At 39.3% G+C, this 22663-nt stretch overlaps 3 protein-coding genes across 3 annotated transcripts; 2 read left to right on the top strand and 1 right to left on the bottom strand.

Moving 5' to 3' along the window:
- The first annotated feature begins 578 nt into the window (after positions 1 to 578).
- Positions 579 to 13904, top strand: LOC126803853 (uncharacterized). The gene is given in 24 exon segments (XM_050531575.1): positions 579 to 738; positions 1009 to 1130; positions 1394 to 3454; positions 3596 to 3916; positions 3997 to 4083; positions 4278 to 4865; positions 4970 to 5134; positions 5249 to 5543; positions 5629 to 5843; positions 5927 to 6232; positions 6325 to 6388; positions 6468 to 6707; positions 6796 to 6904; positions 8327 to 10358; positions 10493 to 10889; positions 10892 to 10980; positions 11164 to 11751; positions 11842 to 12006; positions 12125 to 12419; positions 12514 to 12728; positions 12812 to 13117; positions 13213 to 13276; positions 13358 to 13597; positions 13690 to 13904. Coding segments are annotated over 22 exon segments (8937 nt in total). The 5' UTR covers positions 579 to 738; positions 1009 to 1130; positions 1394 to 1423; the 3' UTR covers positions 13815 to 13904.
- Positions 13905 to 14456: 552 nt separating this feature from the next.
- LOC126803032 (uncharacterized) lies at positions 14457 to 16651 on the bottom strand. The gene is made up of 2 exons (XM_050530768.1): positions 16284 to 16651; positions 14457 to 14908 (listed from the first exon to the last, which is right to left on the bottom strand). The coding sequence occupies exons 1-2, from the start codon at positions 16649 to 16651 to the stop codon at positions 14803 to 14805; spliced, it is 474 nt and encodes a 157-aa protein (XP_050386725.1). The 3' UTR covers positions 14457 to 14802.
- Positions 16652 to 18378: 1727 nt separating this feature from the next.
- Positions 18379 to 22469, top strand: LOC126802997 (uncharacterized). The gene is made up of 3 exons (XM_050530720.1): positions 18379 to 20617; positions 20744 to 20941; positions 21556 to 22469. The coding sequence occupies exons 1-3, from the start codon at positions 18384 to 18386 to the stop codon at positions 22109 to 22111; spliced, it is 2988 nt and encodes a 995-aa protein (XP_050386677.1). The 5' UTR covers positions 18379 to 18383; the 3' UTR covers positions 22112 to 22469.
- The last annotated feature ends 194 nt before the right edge of the window (positions 22470 to 22663 follow it).

Below are 22663 nucleotides of genomic sequence, written 5' to 3'. Positions count from 1 at the left end.
TAATTATATGATCATATTATTTCCTTGCATGAAAGTCCTCACATACATGCATTCTTCTCAAAAAAAGAAAAAACACATTCATGCATGATTAGAATGTTAATACTTAGTCGTGTCTGTAATATAATGCCAAAAGCTAGCCCAAATTTTTTTACTATCGTTAATAGAATATTCAACGAAAATTGATGTTATATAGCTTAATACAATCTCGTTCACAATGAATGATCGGTAGTTACTATATAATTCATGAGAAACCAACATACACTATCAATATTAGATAGTTGGGTAGACGACTTTTGGGGTCGAAGCTCCGAAGTTTAATCGTTTGAACCAATAATAATTTTTTTATGACACGTGGGACCTGATTTACTTGATTGAAGCACTCGTAGTCAAAACCTGGGGTTTGCCAATCAATATTGAAGAGGAGAGAGAGAGAGAGAGAGAGAGAGAGAGAGAGAGAGAGACGTGAGCCATGACGCCATCTGACTCCGACAACGATCATCGTTTTCATCCTCGTCCTCTGTTTCAGTCTCCTAAAATAATCTCACTTAACTGTTTACTACATACAACGAAAGCGCGCGAATGAAACCGCATACCACCCTCAACCTTCATCTTCTTAGAAAATCAATCAAAACAAACCCAGAAAGAAGAAGAACAAAGATTAATACAGATTCTACATTCTCTGTTTCCGAAAAAAAAAAGATTTGGTTGGTGAAGCCCAAGGGTTTGTTGGGATCATTGGTTAGTCACACAAACGATGTTTTCTCACTAATATCTTCTTCTTATTATAATCTGTGTATGAGATTGTTTGTACTGCTTTGAATGATGGCCTCTGTTATATCCATTGCGTTATTTATTGGTGCAAAAACAAAATCAGAGATTGTTTGCTTTCTCTTATTATAATGAAAGAGTCGCCGTATGGGATTCTTAATCCATGTTCCACGTGCCTAATGTGGGGTTGCTTATATTATAACTTGCCCATCTCTGTTTCTTCCTTTCTTTCTTTCACAGTTGGAATATCTCAACTTCAACATTGCTGTGTGATGCATTGGATTGCTTTGTAGGATCATGCTTTGTGCTTCTGGTTCTTTGTTTGAAGTTCTGAACTAGCTGAGATCCTTCTTCTTATTCAGGTATACACCTTTGGTTATCTTTTTAGCTATTTTTTTAAATTTGTCTATGCTTTCTTGGGTTATTATTATGATGAAGGTAGCTAGTTATTATGCTTCATCTGTAAACTTCATCGCTGCTTTGTTTGTCCTTTTCAGTACTCACACAAAAAGTAATAAGCCTTTTTTTCTGGGGTTTTTGGTTATTAATTTATTATATGTTCCATGTTTGTTAAGGAAAAATTTCTCATTTGTTCTTCTTGAATTGTATATATGCCTTCTTACAGAAGTAACTGCAGTATTGAAACTTTGAAAGGATGATGGAGGATTTGTGGGTTTTGTATTGTGGGGAATCTGCTCCCTCAAATTTTGATTTTCTGGGCCATCCTTCTTCATGCACCAATCACTTGTTGATAATCTGCTTGGACATAGTTCTGTTAGTAATGCTCTTGTTCACTATGTTTCACAAGTCATTATTATCGAAATCAGCTCATATTCCAGTCCGATTTCGAGGTTGCTCGAGTATGCAAATAGTGTCTGCAATTGTGAATGGATGTCTTGGAGTTGTATACTTGTGCTTGGGAACCTGGATTTTAGTACAGAAGCTGAGGGATTCAGGATCCGCTTTGCCCTTGAATTGGTGGTTACTTGCTTTGTTTCAAGGGGTAGCATGGCTGTTGGTGAGTTTGAGTCTAAGCATCAGAGCAAAGCAACTTCCAAGGCAACCTTCAAGACTGTTGTCTATCCTTGCGTTCCTGTTTTCTGGAATTGTCTGTGCTCTATCGCTCTTTGCGGCCATTTTTGGAAAAGAAATGTCTATGAAGATAGTTCTAGATATCCTATCTTTTCCAGGAGCAGCATTGTTGCTGTTGTGTGTTTACAAGGGTTATGCACATGAAGTGAGTGATGAGAGCCTGAATGGAAATGGCCTTTTTACTCCTCTTTTTAATGGTGAGTCCGATGTCACAAGTAAAGGTGAAGATCATATTACTCCATTTGGCAAAGCTGGAATTTTCAGTAAAATGTCACTTTGGTGGCTGAATCCATTGATGAAAATGGGTAGGGAGAAAACTCTAGAGGACGAAGACATACCAAAGTTGCGGGAGGAAGATCAAGCAGAGAGCTGTTATCTGCTGTACTCGGAACAACTGAGCAAGCAGAAGGAAATAGATCCCTCTTCCCAGCCATCAGTGTTAAAGACGATAATCATATGCCACTGGAAGGAGATCTTAATATCCGGCTTCTTTGCAATACTTAAGATAGTCACTCTCTCTGCTGGTCCTTTGCTTCTCAATGCCTTTATTTTGGTTGCTGAGGGAAATGAAAGTTTCAGATATGAAGGTTATGTGTTAGCCATAACACTGTTCTTTTCAAAGACCATTGAATCTCTATCACAAAGGCAATGGTACTTAAGATGCAGGCTTATTGGCTTGAAGATTAGGTCTTTGCTCACAGCAGCCATTTACAAGAAGCAATTGAGATTATCCAATGCTGCTAAGTTGACACACTCTGGTGGTGAAATCATGAATTATGTTACTGTGGATGCTTATAGGATTGGAGAATTTCCATTCTGGTTCCATCAGACTTGGACAACTAGCCTCCAGCTCTGTTTTGCTTTGGTAATTCTTTTCCGTGCAGTCGGCCTAGCCACATTTGCATCATTGGTGGTGATAGTTTTGACTGTTCTTTGCAATGCTCCACTTGCTAAGTTACAACATAAGTTTCAGAGTAAGCTTATGGTGGCACAAGATGAAAGACTCAAGGCATGTTCTGAAGCTCTTGTAAACATGAAGGTACTAAAACTGTATGCATGGGAAACCCACTTCAAGAATGCAATAGAGAAAATGAGGAAGGAGGAGCATAAATGGTTATCTGCTGTACAGCTAAGGAAAGCATATAACACCTATCTCTTTTGGTCATCTCCTGTTTTGGTCTCTGCTGCAACATTTGGGGCATGCTATTTTCTCGGAATTCCATTGCATGCAAACAATGTTTTTACTTTTGTTGCAACTTTGCGCCTTGTTCAGGACCCTATTCGATCTATACCTGAGGTTATTGGGGTTGTGATTCAAGCCAAGGTTGCATTTGAGCGTATTGTGAATTTCCTTGAAGCACCAGAGCTTCAGACTTCAAATGTCAGGAAGTGCAACATGAAGAATGTAGTGCATTCCATTGCTATTAACTTGGCTAGTTTTTCATGGGAAGAGAATGTATCAAAGGCCACACTAAGAAATATAAATTTGGAGGTTAGACCTGGCCAGAAGGTGGCTATATGTGGAGAAGTTGGCTCAGGGAAATCAAGCCTCTTAGCTGCAATTCTTGGAGAAATTCCAAATGTTCAAGGAAGTGTAAGTTGCTTATTTCTTTCCTTTGCTTTTTTCAGAGGCTTTGTACTCATTATTAGAGTGGCATCTCTTAATGTAGTCAATGAAACTAGTTTATCTTCTTGAAATATAGAAAATGGTAAAGTACTCTTTATTGTCTTTCAGATTCAAGTTTTTGGGAAGATTGCCTATGTTTCTCAAACAGCATGGATTCAGACAGGGACAATACAGGAGAATATTCTATTTGGTTCTGCTAAGGATGATGAACGATACCGAGAAACACTTGAGAGATGTTCACTTGTAAAGGACCTTGAGCTACTTCCCTATGGTGATCTTACCGAGATAGGGGAGAGAGGGGTCAATCTCAGTGGTGGTCAGAAGCAGCGGATTCAACTTGCTCGTGCTCTCTACCAGAACGCTGACATATATCTCTTGGATGATCCATTTAGTGCTGTTGATGCACATACTGCTACTAACCTATTTAATGTAACGACACCTTCTTACTTTGCATTTTGATTGAGTACTCCTTGTTTTGACTGAAAGCTAACATACATGTATACTGGCAGGAATATGTTATGGAAGCACTTTCAGGGAAGACAGTCTTACTTGTGACCCATCAAGTTGACTTCCTGCCTGCATTTGACTCTGTGTTGGTTAGTACAATTTCAATACCAGGCTACTTTTTTCTAAAATCGTTTACGCTTACGCTCATATATATATATATATATATTTGGATCAGATTTATATATCATCAAAGACTAGTCATTTTTCTTATAATTTGTTGAGATTGGGATTAGTAGAACCTATTGGTCCAAGACAATAATTTCTTGTTAATTGTTGTTGACAGTTGATGTTAGATGGGGAAATTCTTCAGGCAGCTCCATATTATCAGTTATTGGAATCGAGCCAAGAATTTCAGGACCTTGTTAATGCACACAAGGAAACTGCTGGTTCGGAAAGGCTTGCAGATGTCCCTTCTGCCCAAATTTCTGGAACACCATCGAGAGAGATTAAAAAGGCTTATGTAGAGAAGCAATTGAAAGGAAACAAAGGTGACCAGTTGATTAAGATAGAAGAGAGAGAATCAGGGGACACAGGTTTAAGGCCCTACAAACAGTATCTGAAACAAAACAAAGGAATGTTCTACTTCTCAGCCGCTGTTCTTTTGCACCTGACATTTGTTATTAGTCAGATAGCACAGAACTCTTGGATGGCTGCTAATGTTGATAATCCTAATGTTAGCTCATTGCAGTTGATTGTGGTTTACCTCTCAATTGGATTTTCTGCAACATTTATTTTGCTGTTTAGATCTCTGCTAACAGTTGTTTTGGGTCTTGAGGCATCAAAGTCATTGTTCTCTCAGCTACTGAACTCTCTATTTCGTGCACCCATGTCTTTCTATGACTCGACGCCTCTTGGAAGGATACTTAGTCGGGTATGCATTAATGGCATTATAACTAGAAACTTTTATTATAGACTGAGGACTTGAAAGGACCTAATTGTTTTATCACTTTTATGTACTGCAATTCTATTGTTTAGGTTTCAGCTGATCTAAGTATCGTAGATCTTGATATTCCATTCAGCCTTGTCTTTGCTTGTGGAGCTACCATAAATGCTTACTCCAATCTTGGAGTACTAGCTGTTGTTGCATGGCAAGTGCTGTTTGTTTCTATACCAATGGTCTTTCTAGCAATTCAGTTACAGGTAATTCTGCTTGAGCTTCTATAATATCTTACTGGAATTTGAAATTGAATGATCACAAATTTTTTTATTTTGCCTGGAAACTTCTTCATATGACACTGCTTGTCTTTCTTTTAGAAATATTATTTTTCCACTGCAAAGGAGTTGATGAGGATCAATGGAACGACCAAATCCTTTGTAGCAAACCATCTTGCTGAGTCTGTATCAGGAGCCATTACAATTAGAGCTTTCAATGAAGAAGAACGCTTCTTGGCAAAGAATTTTCACCTTATTGACACAAATGCTAGCCCCTTTTTTCATAGTTTTGCAGCAAATGAGTGGTTGATTGAACGGTTAGAAATAATTTGCGCAGCAGTTCTCGCATCTGCTGCGCTCTGCATGGTCTTGCTTCCAACTGGAACTTTTACTTCTGGTAAGCTCTCCTAAATATTTCTGGAAGCCAATTCTGGACTTATAAATACTGATTCTTACATATAAATTGCTATATATAACTGCAGGGTTTATTGGAATGGCGCTTTCTTATGGTCTTTCGCTAAACATGTCATTGATCTTTTCGATTCAAAGCCAGTGCTTTGTAGCGAATTACATAATTTCTGTTGAAAGACTAAATCAATACACACATATACCAAGTGAAGCCCCTGAAGTTATAGAGGGAAACCGGCCACCTCCTAACTGGCCTGTTGTAGGTAAAGTAGAGATACAAGATTTGCAGGTACATACTGGTTTTCTTTAGTATTAAAATTAGCCGAGGTTAATATTAAAGAAGGTTACTGAGAATATTTCATGTCAAAACAGATAAGATATAGGCCAGATACACCACTTGTTCTTCGAGGAATCAGTTGCAGTTTTGAAGGAGGACACAAGATTGGTATCGTTGGTCGTACAGGCAGTGGGAAGTCTACTCTCATAGGTGCTTTATTTCGTCTGGTGGAGCCATCTGGAGGGAAGATTATAGTTGATGGCATTGACATCTCTACTATAGGACTCCATGATCTGAGGTCAAGATTTGGAATAATACCGCAAGACCCTACTCTCTTTAATGGGACTGTGAGATACAATTTGGATCCCTTATATCAACATTCAGACCCTGAAATATGGGAGGTAGCTAGTGTTCAACTTTGTTCCGCTTGCATTTAGTAGTATTCCTTATTGGTTGGTTGTTCTAAGCAGAGAGTTAACTTTGCATTTTGAAGGTTCTTGGGAAGTGTCAGCTTCGGGAGGCTGTTCAAGAAAAAGAAGACGGTCTAGACTCTTTAGGTAAGGTTTTGGTGTATGTATTGGTCTTGCATTTAAATTGTGATCAGCAATATTAATGATGTCATGTTTGCCTCTACAGTCATGGAAGATGGATCAAACTGGAGCATGGGGCAAAGGCAGTTGTTCTGTTTGGGTCGTGCTCTTTTGAGGAGAAGCCGGGTATTGGTGCTTGATGAAGCAACTGCTTCAATCGACAATGCAACTGACATGATTTTACAGAAGACTATACGCACTGAATTTGCAGATTGTACAGTTATCACAGTAGCTCACAGGATACCAACTGTGATGGATTGCACAATGGTCCTTGCCATTAGTGATGGTGAGTTTCTTTGGTTTATTGCACAGCTTAAGAAAAACCATGTTTTTGTATCTGTTACTGATAAAGGAAATGTTGTGATTTATAACAGGGAACATAGTGGAATATGATGAGCCAATGAACCTGATGAAAAGAGAAGGCTCACTATTTGGGCAGCTTGTCAAGGAATACTGGTCGCATTTCCAGTCTGCAGAATCACATTGAACGCGACAATAACTGTGATGTAGCCTTTCTGATATGTCGCACTCTGAAGCAGGATCAATGTAAACTATATCAGCAAATGCTCGCGTGAATAATTGAGCCGGGGAGAGGATGGCGAGCAACGTGATCATTAGGAGATCATATTTTTGGGTTGTCTGAACTCTGAAGTGTATACACTACCTCATTCCTACAAGGCGATGACAAATAATTGCCTACTTATCAGAGATCATTGCTAAATCGAAACTTTTGCACATTGTTAGTCACCACAAAGAATGTAATCTACAGTGTAGACGTAGTGTATCCATGATGAACTATACTATATGTATGAAGGACCATGATGCATGTAGAGCAACTGTCATCAAAAGTCAAAACTGAAGTTTCCGCTCACTTAAGTTATTGATTAGGTTAACAACATTATTGTGAATCAATCATTTTGTTTTCGAGTACCATGATTTGAAGAGTTGAGAGAGAATGATGTCGACTTCTGAACGACAAAACGCTAGTACGTGTGCGGTGACGCCATATGTGATTCCGGCCATGGAACACGATCATTTTCCAGCTTGTCCAAATCAGTTGCTCACTAGAGTCCAATCCCTTTCTGACTCTAAAACACTACGCATAGCCACAAATGAGCCACAAACTGAGACCATTTTCAACAATTTTCATTCGTTTTTGTCCCCCACAAGTTTGATGAAAAATGATTTAAAAAAATTCAAGATAGTAGTAGTCCCCAAGGGCAAGGCGTCTATATATTCTTCAATACTGAAATGGGAAGGCAGCTCCAACGTCAAGCTGAAACGTCAGAGTGGCATTTCTGGTAACAAGGGAAGCCATTCACTAGTTGCATATTACCATATAATACCATATTGTCAAGTTGTTTGATTCGCTTTGAGTTGTTTCTCTATTTTTACTCCTTGTTTAACTTCACGTTGATGCAGTTATTGGTAAAGAACAAAAGCAAGAGATTTTTTTTCTAGTATTCAAATGTCGGCTGGATCTTAAGTTCTTAACTTATTATCACGTGTGCATTGTGGCATTTTCTTCATCATTTGTAATATCTGGTTGAATCAGAGCATTTGAGGCCAGAGAATTTGCTACTTTGCTGAGTGATGAATAGGGTTACTTGATAGAATCATCTTGTTCCTGCTGCCACTGCTGCTTTGTGTGGCCTAAGAGAACGAGGACCTTCTGTTCTCTTGGGCCAGTTCTCTCTGGTATGCTCCTTGTGTTTCAAGTCATTATGATAAAAAGATATGTCTATGATGATTTTTTGTTTTGATTTTTTTTATAACAAGTTTTGGTGCTTGCTTTGTTGTTTTGGTAGTTTTAAGTTTGTCATGCAAAGTTTCTTAGTATGTTTTCTTGTGTTGCATTTCTATGCAGAGTAAGAACAGCACTAGAGGTTTAGAATAACTGATAAGGATGATGGAGGATTTATGGATTGGGTTTTGTGGGGAATCTGGAAGTTCGGAGAATTTGAACTTCCAGTTTCTGGTCCATCCTTCTTCATGCATCAATCACTCGTTGATAATTTTCCTGGATATAATCCTTCTTGTGGTGCTCTTGTTCAATATGTTTCTCAAGTCACCAAAAACGGTTCGTGTTCAAGTCAGATATCGAGGTTTTTCAAGTTGGCAAATAGTCTCGGCTATTTTTAATGGCGGTCTTGGATTTGTGTACTTGTGCTTGGCAGCCTGGATTTTAGAAGAAAAGCTGAGGAATACACACACAGCTTTGCCTTTAAATTGGTGGTTACTTGATCTCTTTCAAGGCTTCACATGGTTGTTTTTGAGCTTAACACTAAGCATCAGGGTAAAGCAACTTCCAAGACAGCCTTCAAGACTCTTGTCCATCCTTGTATTTCTGTTCTCTGCAGTTGTCTTTGCTCTATCGCTCTTTGCTATCATCTTCGGAAGTGAAATGTCTGTTAAGATAGTACTAGACATCCTGACTCTGCCAGGGGCAGCATCGTTGCTGTTATGTGTTTTCAAGGGGTACAAGTATGAAGATGGTGATGAGATCGTCAGTGACAATGGTCTTTATGCCCCTCTCAATGGTGAGTACCATGGCATTAGTAAAGGTAATGATCATGCAACCCCATTCAGCAAAGCTGGTTTATTCAGTAAATTGTCATTTTGGTGGTTAAATTCATTGATGAAAAGAGGAAGGGAGAAAACTCTGGAGGATGAAGATATACCAAAGCTGCGCAAGGAAGATCAAGCAGAAAGTTGTTATAAGATGTTCTTGGAGAAATTGAGCAAGCAGAAACAAATTGAGCCATCTTCCCAGCCATCAGTGTTAAAGATTATAATCCTATGCCACTGGAAGGAGATTTTACTATCTGGTTTCTTTGCTTTGCTGAAGATACTTACCATCTGTGCTGGTCCTTTGCTTCTGAATGCCTTCATTTTGGTAGCAGAAGGAAATGAGAGTTTCAAGCATGAGGGTTATCTGTTAGCTGCAGCACTTTTTGTGTTGAAGACCACTGAATCCTTGTCACAAAGACAGTGGTACTTCAGGTGCAGGCTCATTGGTTTGAAAGTTAGGTCTCTGCTTAGAGCAGCCATTTACAAAAAGCAGTTGAGATTATCTAATGCTGCTAAGCTGACACACTCAGGTGGTGAAATTATGAATTATGTAACTGTGGATGCTTATAGGATTGGAGAATTCCCATTTTGGTTACATCAGACTTGGACGACTAGCATCCAGCTCTGTTTTTCTTTGGTAATTCTTTTCCGTGCAGTCGGCCTAGCTACATTTGCAGCCTTGGTGATGATACTTTTGAGCATGGCTGTCAATGCTCCACTTGCTAAGCTACAACACAAGTTTCAGAGTAAGCTTATGAAGGCACAAGATGAAAGGCTCAAGGCTAGTTCTGAGGCTCTAGTGAACATGAAGGTCTTAAAGTTATATGCATGGGAAACACATTTCAAGAAGGCTATAGAGAGGTTAAGGAAGGAGGAGCACAAATGGTTATCTGCATTGTTGCTAAGAAAAGCATATAGTACTTATCTCTTTTGGACAACTCCTGTTTTGGTCTCTACTGCAACATTTGGAGCATGCTATTTTCTCAAAATTCCGTTACATGCAAACAATGTTTTTACTTTTATATCAACTCTGAGACTTGTTCGGGACCCCATTCGAACCATGCCTGATGTTTTTGCGGCTGTCATTCAAGCTAAGGTTGCATTTGGTCGTATTGTGAAATTCCTTGAGGCACCTGAGCTGCAACCTTCAAATGTCCGGAACTGCAACATGAAGAATGTAGCAAACTCCATTGAAATAAAATCAGCTAATTTTTCATGGGAAGAGCATTTTCTGAAGTCCACACTGAGAAATATAAATGTGGAGGTTAGACCAGGTGAAAAGGTTGCTATATGTGGAGAAGTTGGCTCAGGCAAGTCAAGCCTTTTAGCTGCAATTCTTGGAGAAATTCCAACTGTGCAAGGAGATGTAAATTGTTACTTTTTTTTCCCGTTATTTTAGCATATGAATCCTTCTAATTAGTGGTGAATCTAGTAGTATTTTTGTTTGAGAAGAACTATGTGCGTGAATCTAAACGTAGCATTTTCTTTATCAATTTTCAGATTAAAGTTTATGGGAAGATTGCCTATGTTTCTCAAACAGCATGGATCCAGTCAGGAACTATACAAGAAAATATTCTCTTTGGTTCTTGTATGGATAGTGAGCGATACCGAGAGACACTTGAGAGATGCTCACTAGTTAAGGACCTTGAGCTGCTTCCCTATGGTGATCTTACTGAAATAGGGGAGAGAGGGATCAATCTCAGTGGAGGTCAGAAGCAGCGGATTCAACTTGCTCGTGCTCTCTATCAGGACGCTGATATATACCTCTTGGATGATCCATTCAGTGCTGTTGATGCACATACTGCAACAAACTTATTTAATGTAAGCTTTACTTTCGAAATTTATGCTATGCCTTTGACTTACGTCTTGCTTATACTGAAAGATAACTTGTACATTGTCAGGAATATGTAATGGAAGCACTTTCAGGCAAGACAGTACTACTTGTGACCCATCAAGTTGATTTCCTGCCTGCATTTGATTTTGTTCTGGTCAGTCTTCTCTAACTCGAAATCTTTTGTGTGCAAAACCAATTCATTAAGGGAACTGAAATTTAATTGTTTGAGGGCTAGTATACTGTCCTGCATGTAAGCATGTTTTTATGTTATTCATGAATGTTATTATCATTAGAAGAGGTCAAACACTGTGATTCTAAATTGAATCTTGTTAAGCAGTTGATGATAGATGGGGAGATCCTACAAGCAGCTCCTTATCAGCATTTATTGGCTTTAAGCCAAGAATTCCAGGACCTTGTGAATGCACACAAAGAAACTGCTGGTTCCAAAAGGCTTTCAGATGTCGCTTCTGCTCAAAATTCAGGAACATCATCTAGGGAGATTAAGAAGAGTTATGTGGAGAAGCCATTAAAAGAAAAGAAAGGTGACCAATTGATCAAACTAGAAGAGAGAGAGACAGGAGACACAGGTTTTAAGCCATACATACTGTATCTGAAGCAGAATAAAGGGTTCTTGTACTTCTCAATTGCCGTTTGCCTACACTTCACTTTCATTATGAGTCAGATTGCACAGAACTCTTGGATGGCTGCTAACGTTGACAATCCAAATGTTAGCACATTGCGGTTGCTTGTGGTGTACTTATCAATTGGATTCTCCGCTACATTTATATTTCTGTTTAGATCTCTTGCAGCAGTTATTGGGGGTCTTGAGACATCAAAGTCTTTGTTCTCACAGCTACTAAACTCCCTTTTTCGTGCACCTATGTCATTCTATGACTCAACACCGCTAGGACGGATACTTAGTCGGGTATGCATTTCAACTAGAAACTTTGGTTTATAGACTAGGAGGGCATGAAGGATAATAATAGCTTTATCTACTGCATTGTTTCATGTTCAGGTTTCATCTGATCTGAGTATCACAGATCTTGATATTCCATTCAGCATAGTATTTGCTTGTGGAGCTACCATGAATGCCTATTGCAATCTTGGAGTATTGACAGTTGTTACCTGGCAAGTCCTGTTTGTCTCCATAACAATGGTCTGTGTCGCAATTCAGCTACAGGTAATGCTAGAGGGTTTTTTCATATATTTTTTCTGAAAACTTGAAAGAGCAGAAGCAATTTTTATGTTTGAACAGAATCTGATTAGACTGTTTTGACATGAAAATATTTTATTTTCAGAAATATTACTTTTCCACTGCAAAAGAGTTAATGAGGATCAATGGAACAACCAAGTCTTTTGTTGCAAACCATCTCGCAGAGTCTGTATCAGGTGCCATTACCATAAGAGCTTTTAATGAAGAAGAATGCTTCTCGGCAAAGAACTTTCAGCTCATTGACACAAATGCTAGTCCCTATTTCCACAGCTTTTCCGCAAATGAGTGGTTAATCCAACGATTAGAGATACTCAGTGCTGCGGTTCTTGCCTCTGCAGCACTTTGTATGGTGCTGCTACCTCATGGAACTTTCACCTCTGGTAAGCTTCTCTAAAATTTGCTGGAAGTGCCTGCCTGGAGTTTAAGCTATTTTTTTTTTGACACTTCTAGCAATGACTATATATGTTACTGCAGGGTTTATTGGGATGGCACTTTCTTATGGTCTATCATTAAACGTGTCATTGATCAACTCAATTCAGAAGCAGTGCACTATAGCAAATTACATCATTTCTGTTGAAAGACTACATCAATATATGAACATTCCTAGTGAAGCCCCAGAAGTAGTAGAGGGATACCGTCCTCCGGCCAATTGGCCTGTTGTTGGAAAAGTGGAGATCCAAAATTTGCAGGTAAATACTGGAGTGTCTTTGGTATTTAAAAACTTGCTTTTATGTGTATATGGTCACTTAGGTCTAATTTCATGTCAAAACAGATAAGATATAGGGAAGACACACCACTTGTTCTTCGAGGTATCAGTTGCGTTTTTCAAGGAGGGCACAAGATTGGTATTGTTGGTAGGACAGGTAGTGGGAAGTCTACTCTAATCGGTGCTCTTTTTCGTCTAGTTGAGCCGGCCGGAGGGAAGATTTTAGTTGATGGAATTGACATCTCTACTATTGGACTTCATGATCTGAGGTCAAGATTTGGAATAATACCTCAAGACCCTACTCTCTTTAATGGGACTGTCAGATACAATTTGGACCCCTTATCTCAACATTCAGACCAGGAAATATGGGAGGTGAGGATCAAGTTCTGTAAACCTTGCTTTATGTAACCTTGCTTTTCTGTTGATTATTTGGACTGAGCCGAGATTTATCTTATGCCTTTTTAAAGGTTCTTAGGAAGTGTCAGCTTCGAGAGCCTGTTGAAGAGAAAGAAAAAGGCTTGGACTCATTAGGTAAGCTAACATTTCTATAAATTAGTACCCGTATGTGGTGTGTCCTTTTTCTGTGTAAATCATGATCAGCATCTCTTTCAGTTGTGGATGATGGATCAAACTGGAGCATGGGGCAAAGGCAACTGTTCTGTCTTGGGCGCGCGCTTTTAAGGAGGAGTCGGGTATTGGTGCTCGATGAAGCAACTGCCTCCATTGACAATGCAACTGATACGATCCTGCAAAAGACTATAAGGACTGAGTTTGAAACTTGTACAGTAATTACAGTAGCTCACAGGATACCAACAGTGATGGATTGCACAATGGTTCTTGCCATTAGTGATGGTCAGTGTTTTTATGATCATCAAAGAAAATTCCTATCTATAATATGCTGATACTAAAGGATATGAAGCAAATGTTTTCCATTTGTTTTGCAGGGAAAATAGTGGAGTATGATGAGCCTATGAGGTTAATGAAGAGAGAAAGCTCGCTGTTTGCGCAACTTGTCAAGGAGTACTGGTCCCATCTCCAGTCTGCAGAATCACGAATGAAATATTACTAATGTAGTCATTAAAAGTAGTGAACCAGGAACTCAGGAAGCATGGCCAATGTAAACTACAGAAATAATGAATTGTTAGAAGTTAGTGCAAAACTTTCTTAATGAACTCCTAAGGGCAATAGGAATCTTGCAAAATGATGTTTTACATCGATATGAACTCCTAAGCAGGGCTCGTCTGTCTTCATTAGTTTTAGATGAAGCAAATAGACAGCACAAGCTAGTACTTGAGACGAAGAAGAAATTATGAGTTTATGACAAGTCCATCCTTGAACTATTTCATTCAGGTTTGTTTCTGAGTGCTCAATCCAACCAACATTTACACAAGAAGAAGAAGATTTCAAGCTCTGTAACACGTCGTAAGTGGGGTCACTGGACTTATGAGTGCTCAATCTCAATCCAACCAACATGTACACAAGAAGAACAACTCCAAGGCGCGGCAGCTGATGCCTGATATGGGCGAGACAGACAACACAAGCTAGTACTTGAGAGGAAGAAGCAATATTAGGATCCCTGACTAGCTATTTAGGTTTTCCGTGTTTCATTAATACTCTATTATCTCAAGGAAATCTATTATTTTTTAAAGGATCATATCCATGAATTTAAATAACACTGGAACGACTTGCAGAATCACATTGAAAGAATATCTCAAGGAAATCTATTCTCTTCGTTTTCAACGATTAGCAGCACAACACAATCATAAATAGAACAAATAATGAACCAGGAAGTTAGAACTAGGAATATGATCAAACAAGCTGCCTCTACCCAACAGACCAACTTTCAATAGACTTGGTTGGATCGATTCAAGTACCCTTCTTCACCCAAAATAGATAAAACTATAAAAGAGAATCATCCTATTATTTATAGAATTATAGGCTGATGGGAATTTTCACAGGATTAGAAAGTAACTTTCACACAACTACAATAAACCAATGAGGTTAATTTGTGCCTTCACAAGAAAAACAAATACCCGCAAGAATACCAGTTCTTGTTCTTAGGGACCTCCAAGCACTGCATTTTCGATGTCCTCTCTGCTCAGTGCATAGCTAAATCTTCTCTCCATATCCTTTTCAAGATTTCCAGGTCCAGACTTTAGATACCTACATCACAAGTCACTCTTCACTCTTTAGCATGTTCAGCATTCAATAATCAATATAGTAGAACAGTCTAAAGAATCAATTCCAATTAATGACACAGATCATTGGTAGGAAACACACAGCAAGGGAGTGTCATCAAGACAGCAAAAACTGTTAGCTACCTCAGGCAGTAAAAAACTAAAACATCTTTATTTGCAAAAACTCTCTTTTCCTGCAATTGTTACAAGGCCATTTGGGTATAGAAATAGTTTATAGAGTCCCAAGGAATGGAATGAATGGACATCTTGATTCTTAAAGATCATGATTATCTCTTTGAGGTAAAATCCCCAATCTACTTAATCTCGATAGTTTCTATGTTCAGATCGATACATGAGAACATCTAAATCATACTTCTAATACTACAAATATTGATTATAAAAGGAGAAATGATGAGGCATTAAGTGCAATGTACTGATGATTTCCTATACAAATCGGTAATGTGCACAGTAACCAAACTAGTATAATCAAAATGACTGACCAAAACTCTTGGAGATCACACAGAGACTTGAAATCAATATCATGTACTGCATTTTGTTTCCTTTTCCTATGACTAAATCCAAAAAGATTGTTGCAAACACCAGTGTCGAGGTAATTCACCATATTACGTATTGAATGAACTAATGCGAACTCCCTTTTTGATAATACGCTAGTAACGAACTCAATACTCCAAAAGTGATCAAAACCCCACAGAGCCAAAGCAACTTTTAAAAATCACAATAAACCGCTGTTCTTCCTTCTCTTTTTGGAAAGTTCTCTATTTCTGTAGTAGCTACACATTACACGTAATATAAATATAATTATACCAATCCCTTTTCAATGACTGAACCATGACTAATTTCGATCTTACTAATCAGTAATCAATGATCTAACTTGGTCAAGCTTTAACAAAATCTGAAACAAGACCACTACACACTATTCGTACTTCTATATTTCGGGGGAACCCCTGTCTTCCAGTTCCACTTGTCAGCTAGTTCAAGCTGATTCAGTAGCTCACCACTCACACAAATTCAAAGCTTCAAACTTTGACAGGATATTGATCACTCCATTCCCACCACTATCAGCAAACTATGTCTAAACAAAAACCCGAAAAATTAGAACTTTATGAAATCAACATAGTCATACTGATCCAATTTCAATGCTTCAATCTCAACTCATCTCGAGTTTCACATTACTAAACCTAACCATGATTAAATTGATTTACATAAAGAACTTAACAGTAAAAATGTATCAATCTCAAAACTACAGCATCAAGCAATCAACCAATAATCAAAGACTCAAACTTTGAATTGAAACTAGAGAGAGAGAGAGAGAGAGAGGGCACAGAAACCCTAACCCTAACCTGACATAGAGATCGGTGACGTCGAGAGAGAGCTGAGCATGCCACTCCGGCTTCTCGATCAGCCAAACCGCCCGGTCCTCTCTGCTCTGGAAGAACCCCAAGCTCCTCAGCCAGGCTTCAATACAAGGCAGGCTGTGAGAATACAGAGGCTTCTTCTTGTCCGGCAGCCTCTTCAGCCACTCGTCCTCCGGCGCCGCCGAGACCTCCTCCGCCTCCGACGACTTTGCCGACACCGGAGCCGCGAGCCTCCTTCTTAAAGACCGTAGGGGCCGAAACGGCGTCGCTTTGGGCGGAGGTGAATAGCGAAGGGAGTGGTTTGGATTTGAGAAGAGGATGAAATTGGAGACGGAGAAGCAGGCGGTCGACATTTTTTTTCAGAGCAGACAGACGACAACAGTGTTTTTGATATGTTACCAAACGACGCGCCGTTTTCATGTCTATGACTCCATTTACTGAGGGGTATAACTGTCTTTGTGGGTATTCGTCCACTTTTAGTGCGCATCCCACGTTTCCACCAGTGTAGACATTTCACACGTTCAAATACTCATCGGATAAGCTCCGGAAAATTCCCCTATAATGGCCGGAAAAGACCCGAGAGGTTTTTGAAAATGACAATTGTACCCCTATGCGTTTTTGCTTTCACCGACTGGAGGGTCTTGGGGGCCTGAAGAAAAACATTGAGCCTAAATGACTTGGAATTTCGGTTCTGTTTGGCTTGTCCAGTTCATTAAATGATCACTGCTTCCAACTAGTTCAAAGTCTAATAGTAGCCAAAAATGGTTTTTGTTTAGAAAATGTAATGTTGGTCTAGGAGTTACCTCCAAGAAACAAATGCTGGTCTTGAAGTTCATCCAGTAAGAAGCTCTATTTCCTTGGCTATCTGCAATATATTTGGCTCACACAAACAGGCACACACCCCCAATTGCATTATAGTATTTTTTACCACATCCACAGTCGACTGAGTGCCTTTCTGTACTATTGCTAATCATGAAACTATTACTACCATTATCTTTTTACAGTCATGAATTGGTAAAAATGCTTTGGTTTCTGCAACTTCAGTATAGGTTTCTGCATAATGGCTCATCGTGCCCTTTACCTCACTTCAATATTCTTTAGAAACATCAATTCCAGCGATCATCTGGCCAAATGATCATTTGTAAGTGTAACTTATGGCCTTGGTCCTCACACAGTGCTCAACTGTACGTCTTAATTAAACTACTCAATGACTCAATGAGCAACAACTCCAACGAGATAGTTATGCCTTTTCAAAAGATACTAGATAGGAAGGAAGGAGAAGAATTTGCACAGATTTTCTTGGAAAAATTTGCATGCAAAATTTTGGAAATGTTTGTATCATGGAAAGAGTTTGGGCAAGTATCGATTATTGGTTGCCTGAAAGAGTGAAAGGGCAATCTGGATTTGACTACATTTTTCACTTGTATCTGCACCGTGCCGAAAACCGTTTTCAATTCCAATGCGTATGTTGGGAGATTGATCTTTCGCATCAAGTAGGTTTGGATCAATTTCTCATCCTTGGTTCCGATGTGGTAGACTTCCTGGAGAAAGCTTCTGAAGTTGGATTGCTGTTTCTTGAAAGCTTCAACTGTTTTAGGGTTTTTATATATATGGTTTTGCATGCGTGGATATACACATGTCGGATTAAGTTTTTGTTTATTCTCTTTGTTTGATTAAGTTAGATTCCCTCCTCTTTTATTAAATAAATAAATTAATTAAAAAAAAGTTAGAATACACGATACAATATGTAAAAAAACTTCAACTACTCAAATTAGGCCATGTCACATCTTAATAACGGCGTCATTGATGTCGTGTATAATTAGTGAGTTAGAGTTCTAAATTTGAGTACTGAAGTCTATGATTTATAACTTGATGTACCTATCTGTAAAATTTTCTCAAATATGAAAGCAAATAGAAAATAGAGTACCCGCCAAAAGCGGCATTCCCAATTTTTCATTTCCCACCAAAAACCACAACTCACACGACGCCGTTTTACCTCAATCCCAATTCTTCTTCTTCTTCTTCTTCTTCTTCTTCAACTCCGTAGTTGCTATAGATCAGTAAGATCTGAGTTCCCAGAACCCGATGGCTCCCGATTCAAATTCCGGCGACCTAATCTCCGACTACAGCCTCACCCAACGTATCGTCCTTCTAATTGACCTACACCCACTCCTCCATCTCCAAGACCCAACCCCATTCCTCACCTCTCTCCTCTCCTCCGTCAAAACCCTAACCTCCTTCCCTCCTCTCTCTTTCTCTCTCTTCGCCGTCCGCCTCTTCTTCTCCTCACTCTCTCCTCTCCAATCCTCCTTCAAGCTCCCTTCCTCGTCTCTCTCGCTCTCCTTCAACTCGCCGGAGTCCACTTACCTCTCGCTCTCTGAAACCCTCGACTCTCTCTCGTTTGACCGGAAATCGACCGGATTCGGTCCGCCGCGGGCGAAGCTCGTCGCGGCGGCGATGCGGCAGCTGCTGCACGACTACGCCTGGGAGCCGGCGATCTTCGGCGACTCTTCGGCGGCGACCGGTATGCTCTCGAATTCTGATGCTTTGAGGTCTAATTTGGTTGTGCTGTTTTCCGCGTTGAAATGTATGAAATCTGTGTGTGAGTTTATGAGTGATGCGAGTTTGGTGGATTTGAGTGAGTTTTCTGAGAGATTTCGAGGTGTTTTCGGCAATGTGGATGAGGCATTTGTGTGTAGAGATGTTCAATTGAGCTGGATTGATGTGAGGTATGAGTTCGATTGCGGTGAGGATGAGGTTGGATTGAGGTGTGGTGTTTTTGAGAAGGGGATAAGGAGTTTGGGGTGGGGGTTTTGTTCATCTGATTCGATTGTGCTTGGTTCGGCTCTTGTACCTTTCGGTTTGATTTATCCGGAGATTGGTGTGTCGTCTAAGCTTTTCGGATGTAATGATCGCTGTAGGAAAGCTAGAGCACAGTTTAGTCTTGAGATATCGGATGTAAAGGGGATGCCGTTGGAGTGTAAGCTTTGTGATCTTGAGTTGGCGGATATGAGAATGTTGCGTCAAAGTAGAGGTGATGATGGTTTGTTTTTGGGGGAAAGCATGAGCTCGCAGACTAGAGGTTGTGAGGTGAAGAGAAGGTTTTGGGGAAGCGTTGGCGATGGAGTGACGAAGATTCAGGTTAAGGCTTTGCAGAAGAAAAGTGAGTTTGTGAAGTTCAAGGGGGAGCTGTCGGATCCGATTCTTGTCTGTGAAGCTTCGGGAAAAGATGGAAAAGAAGGTTCTGCTGGTTTTTTTGTTGATAAGGTTCTTGAAATGCTATCAGTGGAGTTGGGTGAGTATGGACCGCAGAAGTTAGCACCTGTTTGGCAGATTCTCTTGAGTTTTTTATACAGGGAGAGTTGCTGCGCACTTGTGTCTATTTCAAATGATAGTGGTGTTTCATATACCGGATTCCTCAAGCCTTTTACAGCTTCTTCAGGCCTTCTGTTTATTCTGGATGAAGGATCTCACCCTCACAAAAAAGTGCTTGGTGTTAGTGCCCTCAGTGAGGGCCAACCTTGTCCTAAGCTGAACAGTGAGATGTGTAAACCTGATGCTGAATTGAACAACTTGTGCGGGTTGCAAACTGGGCCTTCTCCATCTAAGAAGCATTCTGCAGAGATTGATAGAAAGAAGAAATGTAGAAGAAGAAGTTCACATTCACTCAAAGATCTCACCTGGAGTGGTTTCTGTAAGGCAGCATTTGAATATTCTGACTTACATTTGGAAGAAATTTACTTTACCAGGCAATGTAGCAGCTCAAAAAAGTTGAAATTTCTGAAATGCTGGATGAAACAGATTAAAAAATTGAAGTATTCAATAAGGGATGAGTCTAAGGTGCACCACGAAATCCAAAAGGAGATGGACAATAGGTTGGATGTGTTGCACCAAGGGAGCGAACAACCAATGTCATCATGCGGTTCAGTTGGAGAAAATTCTTTGAGTGAGGCTTTTGGAGTACAGGATGAAGCTGCTCAGGAGTATATATTAGAAACCTCAGAAGCTTTTTTCAGCAATTTGTGCAATAAGATTCAACAAGGGGTTGAATCTAAAGAAGTAGACTTGTGGGCTTTCGCACATCGGCTTGTGTGTCAATCTGTATATTTCTTGAATCAGAAGCCTAGCACAACAGCCCCTTCAGAGAATCAAACTCCAGAAAAATCTGACATTCTAGATGATTTGGTTACTGCTGGCCTGTTGAAAGCATTAGTTAGAGATCCAAAGGATATGGCTGCAAGGCACAAAATCTATGAGTCATCTTTTCAAGCATCTGGTCCAGGATCTGAAGGAATTACTTCAGAAATAAAAGTTCGAGAGTATCCTTTCGCATTTTTCAATTAATCCTTTCTTTTCTTTTCTATTGTGCATAATCAATTGTTACATTAATACTTTGAACACTTTGTCCCTTGTTATTGTTACACTTTTCCTTCACTAGCACAAAGATATGAATTACAGATACTTTTCCGGATGGAGATTTTACAATCAGAAGTTGGATCAACCATCAAGGATTCTGCAAAACAGAAATTTGTGAAACATATTTGCACACTTTTGGAGAGCATTTGTGATTGGTGTCATCTGGAAGGAGGCTTCTTTGGTGACTGGACCCTAGAAAATTATGCTGGAAAGATTATAAAAAGCAGGTAAATGAGTCATTATGCACATTTGTAGGTGTAATTACCCAAAACTATTGTTTTCTAATGAAATTGTTATTAGCGAACAGCCAAACACTGAAATGGTAGATACGCACTTATTCACTATGAACTCCATTATCTTCTTATGTTTCGCCTGATAATTCAATTTTTATCAGTAATTTGGATGAATCATATAGTAGCAAAACAGTTATGTGAATGATATGTATGCTGTCCCCAAATGTCTTTGGGGGTATCAAGAAGGGAGAACTATTACCAGTCAAAATATTTATCTTCTTATTTTAGTACAAAGTGGATGACTCCTCATCAGGTTGTTGAAATAAGGCTGAATTTACAGACGAAAGATAAACTGAAATCCTCTTTTGCATGATTTCAGATGACTTAAGTGACGTTCCTTCTAGATTTTCCGCCTTGGTTTTCTGTTACTGTATCATCTTTTTGTATATATACAACTTTTGCATTAGTTTTCTGTATGTTGGTTGCAATAGTTCATTCCCTTGTTTTCCAGAACACAGAAAATTCTTCCCCAATTCATGTGAAAACACCGCATTTTTGTTTGAAGAAGATCAGGCAGGTAGACTAATGATTGAATTCCAAATTTTCAGGTACTGTCAGACTCTTAAGGATGTGGTTCATAAAATCTACACAAAAATGGATCTGTTTCTGTTTGATGATGAGGACGAACCCCCTAATAATTTATTCAACAGCGACGATAGCAATCAATCATACAGAGAATTACCAGGGGATTATGAGGTGGATGAAAATAGTAGAATCAAGGAATTAGCATCAGCAGATAATGAATCCCCTGATCCGCAGAATCATAACAATGAAAGATCAAGTGCTCAAGTGGGTGAAGAAAAGGAGCAAGCTCACAAGTTGATGAAAGCTCAAAAAAAGAGAGAGAGGGCTAGGAGATTTGCTTCTTTTACAAGTAGTTTAGCTTGTTTGCGCCGAGTTAGTGCCCCAAAACAGCCGAAGGCGTTCAGGCCAAAATTTAATTCTCTTCCAAAGCCAGCTAAGAGGAAGGAGCATGCAGATTCCTATTGTGAGAGAGTGTTAGAAACTCCAATGACAGAAAATAAACGAATCCGCATCGATGATGAAGATTACCGAGACAATGGCAGCCGTTTAATTTCTAAATCATTGTTTCAGGATGACTAGTAACTGTTGCTGTAGCCTCTACTTAAGGTGCAACGGCACTGAACTATTCCCAGGTATATGCCAAATAATCTCTGGAAGCTAATAGGAAGTTTACGTGAGGTTGCTAATCATAAGCATTTCTACTGTTTGATGAAGAAAAACTAAAAAACATGAAAAATGTAATTTAATTTTGTTAACTCAAGTAGTGTACTGATTTGCTGTAAATGATACGAACTGAATTTTACTTGATAGTGACATTAAACGGTAAGTGTTTTATCTCAGCCTGTGGTTTGTCTGCTCAGTCCAGGCTAATACACTTCTGAAAAATTGAGCTCTAATATGAAGCAGAAGATGCGTTGCTCGTTTTTCCTGCTTGTTAATAGGAAATTTTGGTTTTTAAATGTAGTGTTCGGGACATGAATGCCTGAATGTGTGTCCATGATGGTTCATCGTATTGTATGTGAGAATTTTTCGGCAGCATAACGTGTTCTAGGTTGCTCATGGCTGATAAGCCTGATATAACTTTTTTATGTTTGAATTTTTCGACTGCTATACTGCTGCTAAAGCTCATCT

This window comes from Argentina anserina, chromosome 7, assembly GCF_933775445.1.
Source record: "Argentina anserina chromosome 7, drPotAnse1.1, whole genome shotgun sequence".
Taxonomy (NCBI): Eukaryota; Viridiplantae; Streptophyta; class Magnoliopsida; order Rosales; family Rosaceae; genus Argentina; species Argentina anserina.
The sequence above is the reverse complement of the archived record's forward strand: the minus strand, read 5'-3'. Positions and strand labels throughout refer to the sequence as shown.